This window comes from Phaseolus vulgaris, chromosome 10, assembly GCF_051622355.1.
Source record: "Phaseolus vulgaris cultivar YP4 chromosome 10, ASM5162235v1, whole genome shotgun sequence".
Classification (NCBI taxonomy): domain Eukaryota; kingdom Viridiplantae; phylum Streptophyta; class Magnoliopsida; order Fabales; family Fabaceae; genus Phaseolus; species Phaseolus vulgaris.
The window spans coordinates 43,320,172-43,329,794 of NC_143507.1; the positions used below are offsets into that span (position 1 = coordinate 43,320,172).

Below are 9,623 nucleotides of genomic sequence, written 5' to 3' on the forward strand. Positions count from 1 at the left end.
CTTTATGTGTTTTTTTTAATTTTTAAATATTCGTGTATATATTGTGTAGATGAAAAAAAGAAGAAATAACAATTGTACAATTATTTTATTAAATTAAAAAAGTATTATATTTCTTGATATTATATTTATTTATCCCTTTTATATGATGGAAGAGATTACGCAAAAAAAAATTCATGTGTAAAATATTATATATATATATATGTGTGTGTGTGTGTGGGGGGGGGGGGGGGGTTGAATAATAATACAAACCACTTTAAATTGCTAACAGACTATCAATATTATTATCTTCTTCTATAACTCAAGTTCCAAAGTTTAATATTTTAACAGCACATATTATTTGTTATGTTGTATATATTTTCTTTCATTTGGATAAATTATCTTTAAGTTGGTTTATTTAACAAATATTAATTAAATTAATTTGCAATTTAAATTAATTTTATATCAAAACAAATATTACTTTTATTGTGTAACTTTCACAAAACATAACTTATTTCAATTTATATTGTTAAATATTCTTTAATTTAAATTACATAAAAAATAATTCAACAAATGCTAAGAAAATAATTCAATACATTTTCAATTATATTCTAAATTTTTTACTTTTATAAAACCACAAGTAAGTAATAATAGTTAAAAAAAATAAAACAACAAAAAGGTATATCAAAATATAAAAAACATTAATGAAAGAAAATAAATATATAATTAAATTAAATTAATTGGTAACTTAAAATTGAAATTTATAAAATAAGTTGTTTTATTAAATGTTTTTACTGAAGTTAAACTAGTCTATAAGTTTAAGAAAGGTGATGTATTAAACATGACTAAGTCAAATTATTCTAGAGACATAGTCAACCTTTAAGTCAATAGATATTTGGTTTTGACATGTGGTATATTTTGTTATCAACAATGTGTATTTTTTTTTTTTGACTGAAGTTAATTTTTCTTTCATATGCTACTTCTACTGTTTTGGAAAAGTATCTGCATAGGATTGCTTTCTACTATGGTTATGCATGCATAATTATTTAATATTTTCACACAAAAAAATCCTAATTCCTCTGTTACTTCTCAAATTTGTGAACACTGAAAATTTGTTTCAAGAATTGAACAATTTTTTGTTAATATGAAGCATAGAAGATCAAAGTACTACCTCTTATTTTTGGAGGACTAAAGTATGAATGCACCTTTATTAAAGACTAGAAAGCCTATAATTTATGATTAGGATAAAAATGTAAGGAAATGCAATTAAATGAAGGGGAAATTAAAAAGTAAATGGAATGCAAAAAACATAAATGATGGGAAAAAATGAAAATGTGCAAATGAGTTGGAAAATAGGAAGGTTTGCTTCAATGATTAAAGTGCATGTAAGGTTGGGGTAGGTTTGATGAAATTTGAATGTCTGACAGCACAAAAGCTTTCAATTCAACCACGACTTGGTCAATTAAACAAATATAAAGCTCCCATGGATGGCATTTTTAATTAATGCAGCTCACAAATTTTGTATCCTGCAACTTTTGTTCCTGCCATGACTTCTTCAACCATAGAAATTTAAACCTACCCTCACCCCCAATGAAATAAATACGAATAAGTACAGTCAATGCAAAGAATTTGAATAGTATAATGAATACAGAATGGACTTCATCCATTTTGGAGAAAATTTGGGGATTCGATGTTCTAACCAAATATACCTATTAAAAACCCTTAAGCTCAAAAGAAGGGGAAAACAAAAATACTAATAGTACAACTTAGCTGTTTCATTTCTTCGTGGTCAATTGAATCATAACCATGTTGTAAGAGAATTACACACTGAGACTTCTACGTAAATATGTTACATACAGCAGCAACTTCCATATTTTTCTGTAGTGAATGGGGGCTTTTAATTCACCCCATTTAATGAGGAACCCTAAAAATACCCAAAACTGTTAAATTATGTATAGTGTCACGATGGGGCCGAAATAGTCATGGTAGATTGCTTCTTCTGCAGCCTTCCCTTGAGTTGCCTGATCTTTGCTTCCACTCTTGCAGTGAAACCAATCTTTGTTTCCTGTCTGGCTTTAGAACGCTCCCTTGTCCACATGTGTTGGTCTTCAATGTCCTTTTTGTAGTACTTGATTTCTTGGATAATGTGATGATCCATGGGATGGAAACATCTTTGGAATGATATGTGGACAAAATAAGGAAGATTGCAAGCAACTGTAACTAAAAGGGTTGTTATCCAATAATTAGGAGCAGGACCAAGAGCTTCAGCGAATATTTGGTATGCACTCTTGGAATATTCTGGAGAAAGCATTCCATACAAAAAGAGAAAGATGTACCAAGTGGATATGCTTCCCCATACAAACAGGTGCTGAATCCATGTAAAGTGGCTCATTGTCAACGCAATCTGACAGTTGACAGCCCAGACGATGCAAGTGAACATAGTGGTCCCAACAACAGCCATGTCGGCTACCTGGCCATCGCTACGAAATGCTTGGTCGTAGAAGATGGTGACGACGAGAAAGAAGATGATGAGGGAGGAATAGAGACCATTGCCCATCCATCCCAATATTCTATACCAGTCAAAGAATAAATTCCTGGGTCCTTGTTGATACAGTGCAGGAAACTGGAAAGCACAACAACCAACAGGCTCATTGGTAAGTTCTATTATTATACTATCTAAGAAACACATAGAAGACGTTTCAAGAGAACAAACCTGTAAACAAACTTCTGATGGAACATCTTGTTCAAAAACACCGAGTGAAATAACAGGTAATGATGTCAGAACAACATTGAACAATATCATATACCAGTCATCATAAACTGATTGACCAGAGAAGCCTGTGAAAGCCTCAAAATAGAAGATGGTGAGGCCAAATGCAATATTCTTGTAGAAGAAATAACATATCTGCATGCATTAACATAATACTTTAGGAAAGACATACAGGAACCAATTCGGAATGGTAACGTACAAATTGCTAAAACTACTTCATGATTCTCTATCCATGCAATGTATAGCACAGACAAGGCTTCCAACATGTGAGAATAATGATTAAGCTGATTATTAATGAATTACCATTTGCGCAATTCTCTTGTAACACCAGTGTCCATGGACAACCAGAAGCCTCTCTAGAAATCGAAATTGGGCAATTGCAAAGTCACTAGCCATCACTGCCTGGAAGGAAGTTGCAGGCTTCAGTCTACAACTTGCAGAAATTTTACAAGATTCCAAACATAAACATAATGTGCATTTTGTTGTCTTGCATATATGAAAAAATTAACGAGTGTACATGGACCAATTATAGTTTCTGACCAAACTATATTCTACACGAGATTAATGGTGTAAACATCATTTCGGAATCAAACAAAGTTGCCAATTAAAAATATCTCCCACAAATTACAATACAACAACAAATTTGTACATTTAAATAGTTGATAATCCCTATTTCAGCCCATATTCAGAAGTCAGAACCAAAAACTTGTCACAATGAACCAAGTTAGTATTCGCACATACTTAAAATTAACATATAATAATTAATTGATAAGAAACCTTAGTAAGGATTTCTAGTGCTTGTAGTATCTTCTGAATGAACAGCACAAAGCAAAGGCTTGCAACTCATTGCCCACGTGAACATTGAAAATTTTAACTTTTAAATACGATTAGAATTCAAACATAACCATATTATTATATAAAATGAATAAAAGACTAAAAAATTGCTTAGTGCTAGATAAGTTTCACATTAAGTGTCACCTTTTGTTCATTTTATAGAAGAAATGAGTCTACAAACAACTATTAGCATAGCGAGTGTAACCTTTTCCTCAGTTTATAGAAGAAATTAATGTTTAATTACTAAAATGCAAAGAGAATTCCACTTCTCTACTGCATTAGATAAGCACTAATCACAAGTCCTAATAGGAAGAATTAACAAGAAGCCTGGTCCATAGTCTAGCTCAAAAATAGAATCAAAACATGCAAAAACTACCCAAGAGCTTCTCTCTCTCTAATCCGTGTTATTTTTAAAGTATTAAAATAACATAAAACTATAATTTGGTTTTGTTTCTAAAACACAACATACAGCATTACAACTTGCAATAAATGTTAAAATCAAACCATCATTCGCATTGATAGTTTAATGACATCATTGTGCTTAAAGAACCTGTCCTGTAAGCCACTGACCTGCATACCTTCAACCCCACTGATTCCAACACCAATATCTGCTTCTTGAATCATCCCGACATCATTTGCACCATCACCTATAGCTAGAGTAGTCTTCCCAGTACCTTGTTTCACTAACCTTGTTACCTGACACCAAAAGACGAAGGTGGACATCATCAAACAATTCACAAGATTATTTTTCACAGTTGATACATCAAGAAAGATTAGAAAACGCTACCAACTGATGCAATGACTATTGTGCACAACTGAACTCATGGATCCATCTAAATGTAATTGGATCTAATTTTTCCAAACAAGCTTAGGTGGATCCATGCGAGTAGTCATGCACAAATTTAACCCCAATAAGGAACGGCATAAATGTGGCAGAGTATTGTATGAAAACCTAAAAATCACAATTGAAAAGGTAAAAAGTCCTACCAGTGCCTTTTGCTTGGGAGACACACGACAACAGATGACGGATGCACAATCAACTGCCAATCCCAAAAATTGGTGCTTCATATCATCTTCTAAAGTATATGTCAGAGTTTTCCCATCAATAATTAATGCAAATGCAGCATGAGGATCCTTCTCCAGTTTTATCATTTGGGAAGCATTGGTGAGTTGGTTCGAGATGTTATCCTTGATGGCCTGGGGTGTTAAACAAAAGAACTAGGCCTAACATCAGATGAAACTCAAGTCTATAAAGTAAACTCTACCCTTTCTCAATGACAAAAGGTACCTGATTGACATCAGTGGTTACAGTATCTGTAACCGGAGTAGTTATACAGATCTGCTTCATGCCCTGTCGAAGCAAACTGCAAGAAAATCTGTACCACAGAAACAAAACAATTTCATAATGCATTTTTGCAGAGGCATTATTGAACAAGATAAACCTTAATTATTAGAACAGAAATGAAATAATTTGACAAGGTCAAATGATTTGTGGTAGACAGACCCAATGTTGATTGCAGTTTCCATCTTATCCCCTGTCAACACCCAGATTTTAAGACCAGCTTGAGCAAGATTATCAATACATTGGGGAACCTGCAGAGAACAAAAAATTGAATTCGGTTGAATATTTGTAGAGGAAAAGAAATATTGACTGTAAAGAATGACAAGGCCCACCCCTTTCTGCAGTTTGTCTTCCACAGCAGTAGCCCCAACAAGAATCAACTCTTTTTCCATCATATCAGATACTCGCTCAAGCATTGAATCTCTTTCAGCCCCAACAGATGCTTTGGCTTTCTGAAATTCATTGTTCCAAGCCTTATATTCTTCCTCATCAAGCTTTCTATAAGCCAGGGCTAGTGTTCTCAAACCAGCTTCTCCGTAATCATTTAGATGTTTGGTAGTAGCCTCTAAATACATTTTTCCATTCTTTGACATGCGATCAAATATGATGCTGCATAACCAAGCAATAAAAGAATGGATGTCAAAGTTTAAAGAGAGATGTTGAAAATATCTAAGAGCATTCATGTGGATGTGAGGTGCATTTTAGTGGCTTCTTTCTTTTGGAAGCAGGAAATTGCGGTGATTATTCCAATGCAAGGTGCATTTTAGTGGTAAACAAGATTAAAATTCACAGGCTTCAATGTGATTCCGATTTCCTAAATCTAATGTAAATTTCGAGATATAGGTCCTATTGGTCATTAACAACGACAAGTCCAGCTGCCAGTAATGAAACCATAGAAACTAGGCAAGAATAACAGATTCTGAAAGCTAACCTGTCAGCCCCTTTGCACATAAGAAAGATAATGCCCTCCTCATCACGCACAATCACTGACATTCGTTTTCTTTTACTAGTAAAATCAAGCAGATTCAAAAGCTTGTACTCTCTGTAGAATTCACCCAAAAGTACATAAGTAGGGGGCAAATCGTTTGAAAGATTTAGTAAAAGCAAATTTTGGAACTCCTCTGATTCAGGCTGACCTGGAGGGGGAAGTAGAAGAACATAAGAGTTTTCGGGAGTACTGACCTTTCAACCACTTGTCTAGAAGCAGAAAACTTTTCACGTACGAAAATACTTGACTGAGTCCTTCTGCAAAACTCAAAGCCAAATTCCCGTGCTGCTACAAGAAAAGACCCTTCGTCGGGTGACTCAGCTTCATATGTATAAACACCGGTCTCCTCATTCTGCTCAGGAATGGCAGTGTGGCAAACTGCTAGGATTCGGAAGAACATCAAAAGGTCATCAGCATTGGCCTCTTTCAACCAATTACAGTTCATGAGACGGTCATCTTCAAAACCAAATCCCTTTATGGCAGCCCTTTGATCATCATCTACTTTGGAAGTAACAACAGCCTCCAGTCCAATTTCTTCATCTTTTTTAACATCATCCCATGAAACTCGCACTTTAGCCTTTGGAAGGGGGAAATTGGAGAGATCTGAATCTTGGTCCTCAATGTCAGAAGCCATCTGCTTTGCTGCAGCAACTTCAACTTCACTGGAGCGCACACCATATGCAGTACCAGCAATAGAGCACTTCAAAAAGTCCATCTGATTGCAGGTCAAAGTTCCAGTTTTATCTGACAGGATAGTATCTACCTGACCCAATTCTTCATTCAAATTGGATGTCCGTGCATCAGCTGGAGTTCCAGTATCGTCATCATACATTTGAATGTCTTGGTTGATGAAGGTAGCCTGTAAAACCTTTACAACCTCGATGGAAACGTAAAGTGAGATGGGTATCAAATATCCATAAAGAATAAGCGCAGTAATCAGATGACTCATTCCAGCTACTCCAATTTTCTTGGGATCATACTGGTATTCAATATTGTCCGGCCGTAAATACCACCAATTTGGGGTTTGGAACTTAGTCTTGATGACAAATCCTATGGAACTAATAACAGATATCAAAATTAGGACAGTGAAGAGGGTGTATATGATATAGTCCATCTTCTTTTCTATTGTGCTTCGTTTTGAAGGAGATTTTGTAGAATTTTGCATGACTTTGCTATCATGACCAGTGAAAATGGCCACCCCATAGATGTAATCAGTGTTCCTGAGCTTAGAATCTCGGAGAAGAATTTGACTAGGATCAAGAGGATAAATCTGGCGCTCATACTCTAAGTTTCCGACAAATGTATAAAGATTCGGGTTTGGGTCTTCACAACGTATTGTTCCAGTGAAATCTTTAAAAACTTCGTCACTGTCTAGACCCAAGGTAGACTCCAAAGATCTTTTCACCTTCAAGTTGGTCTCACCGTCTAAATTCATAGTCTCCACATAGCATATCCCATCCTCATAACTTGATGACAACAGAAGCAAATCAGCTGGAAAAAACTGATCCTTTGGTACTTTTAGCACATCCCCAACCATAATGTTCTGCCACGACCTTGGACCAAAATTACCATCGCTTTTATGACGATTAACCTTTCGACGATTAATTTTGACATCCTGAACGAACCTACGAGAATCTTCCAATGCTTCCTTTGCCATACTGAGCCCCACAACAAATGCCAAAGGAGCAATCATGCTGAGTGGGCTGAAAGGTGAAATTGGAGAGGCCGAGAGACACGCAGCCAAAAGGAAGTATATATTAGCAACCCTACGGAATTGTTCAAAGAGTGCCTTGGGGAAAAACGTAAGAATATTGTACTTGGTCGTGGATATATCATTCTTGCAGTAATATAGAGGCTTCTTTTCATGGAAAAGAGGCTGATTGCAATACACAGTACGCGAGAACCCGGGACCTTGAAGTGGATGAGGTTCCTCCTCAACGGTAGAAGGCTTAAGGCAACCAAATGTGTAGAGATTGCTCCTCCGGAGCCTCGCCCTTATCCTCCCCCGTGCCATTTAACCAGAATTCAGCTCAATGCAGAGTTCTATTTAACTTAACACATTCCCAACAACAAGTACACACAAACAAATCTGTTGAACCATCAACCTGCCCCTTCTTCTCAATTTCTTCTCTTAAAACCTACCAACACATACACAACCCAGAATTATTCACTAAGACAACATAAACACTGATCATTCCATGCATACAACCAAATCCACACACATAACAGATTACAAATCAAAAGTGCAAGAAACCAATCCCAAGAACAAGAAATCCAATACACGCAAACAATAAAACATGAAACCACAAAGCTACAAACATTCCAAGTTAAATTCAAATTCAAATTCAAATCCACGAGATTCTCCGACGTCATAATTTTTTTTTTCAAAAAAAAATCTAAAAATTAAGACAAGAATAATATCAATAAAAAAAGAGCAAAGAAACCGGAGATCCTGCAACACACTCGTTCATTTCCCGAGGTATGAGAAATCCGGGAATTCAAATCGACGAGCTAAACAGCGTCTGAAGAAAACAAAATGCATTCAAAAAAGCAACGTGGATCACGTTTCACTTTATTTTATCTTGTGTTTCAAAATTTGGCTAACGAGAATAATGATCCAGCTAGAGGCGTGGACAATATTGAACAACAATGCCAGCTAATTGAAGATTGAGTGCAACCAAATCCACCAAATCGAATACAAAAAGAATTCCAGTTTCTCGAAAAAAAGAAATTCAACATGACAGAGAGGAAAGCACACACACCGAACGGGAGGGGCCCGTTCATGCTGTGCAACGAACGTAACAATGCCGTAAAATGCGAAAGGAAAGAGGAAGCAGAGTCACGCTACGCGTGTTGTTCGTTGCAGATCATGGAAGGAGACAAAATGAAGAGAGAGAGAGAAAGAAAATAGTGAATGAAATCCAAAGAGAGAAGAAAAAAAAAAGTTTAGAGAGAGAAAAGACAGGGTTTTAGTTTATGGACAAAGAAAAAACAGAGAAAGAGAAAGAGAGAGTCCCACATCGCACACGCACTCTTTCTCTCTCTCTTTTTTTTTCCCTTTTTTTACCTTTTAACTTTTTTTGGATTTGGGTTAGAAATAGAATAGAAAAAAAAAATAAGGTTTTCATTTTTCTTTTTTGTTTTCTAATATTTATATATATATATATATAAATTATTATTTCTAAATTATGAATTATGTAATCCTACGTGGCAGCCACTGAATGCAATTTTTTTCTGTAATATGCTTCTGCCACTAACTGCAATATATCTTAAAAAATTAATAATAATTTGCATAGTTTGACCAAAAATAGAAAAAGTGTAGTTATTCTTACAGCAGAGATTACAAAATAAGGAGATAATAAACAAATAAGGAAAATAAATAAATAAATAAATGACACTTGCTATTTATTATATATATTTAAAATGAAAGTTTCCATTTAAAAATAATTATATACCTTTTTTCCAAATAAAAATAATGGCCAACATTATAAATTTTAAAAGAACAAGAGTTGGAGGCATTACCATTCACGTCAACCCAAAAAAAAAATCATAACAACAGCTAATAATCAATTATGAAAATTAAAAGCATTATTCAAAGAATGAGACAATAAAAAAATGAGTAATTTAAATTGTAAATTATATTATTTAGTATTTGTTTAGAATATATATGAATAAAATTATAATTTTTTAGTATTTAGTCACATATTAAATCT

At 34.6% G+C, this 9,623-nt stretch overlaps 1 protein-coding gene across 6 annotated transcripts; it reads right to left on the bottom strand.

Annotated features, from left to right (window-relative positions):
- Window positions 1-1,730: 1,730 nt before the first annotated feature.
- Window positions 1,731-8,950, bottom strand: LOC137818386 (putative phospholipid-transporting ATPase 4). 6 transcript variants are annotated; one of them, XR_016516333.1, is made up of 11 exons: window positions 8,673-8,873; window positions 6,105-8,048; window positions 5,854-5,964; window positions 5,255-5,531; window positions 5,085-5,173; window positions 4,869-4,956; window positions 4,568-4,777; window positions 4,159-4,276; window positions 3,050-3,148; window positions 2,690-2,881; window positions 1,731-2,599 (listed from the first exon to the last, which is right to left on the bottom strand). XR_016516333.1 is itself a non-coding variant. In XM_090296517.1 (11 exons), exons 2-11 carry the CDS (start codon window positions 7,922-7,924, stop codon window positions 1,937-1,939), a joined length of 3,675 nt encoding a protein of 1,224 aa, XP_090152643.1. In that variant the 5' UTR covers window positions 7,925-8,048; window positions 8,673-8,950; the 3' UTR covers window positions 1,731-1,936. The 6 variants fall into 6 exon arrangements, 4 of the variants coding, with proteins under 4 accessions (XP_090152643.1, XP_090152642.1, XP_068477889.2 ...); XR_016516332.1 differs by having other exon boundaries at window positions 4,568-4,798; XM_090296517.1 differs by having other exon boundaries at window positions 4,151-4,276; window positions 8,673-8,950.
- Window positions 8,951-9,623: the final 673 nt, after the last annotated feature.

Bases quoted from the DNA above. Each gene is read 5' to 3' on its own strand.
- LOC137818386 (XM_090296516.1), bottom strand. From the start codon at position 7,924: ATGGCACGGGGGAGGATAAGGGCGAGGCTCCGGAGGAGCAATCTCTAC. The intron at 4,277-4,567 runs GTAGGACTTTTT...TTTTGGTGTCAG, and splicing joins CTCCCAAGCAAAAGGCACTG to GTAACAAGGTTAGTGAAACA. The intron at 3,149-4,150 runs GTCAGTGGCTTA...ACTTCCTTCCAG, and splicing joins GTGGGGTTGAAGGTATGCAG to GCAGTGATGGCTAGTGACTT.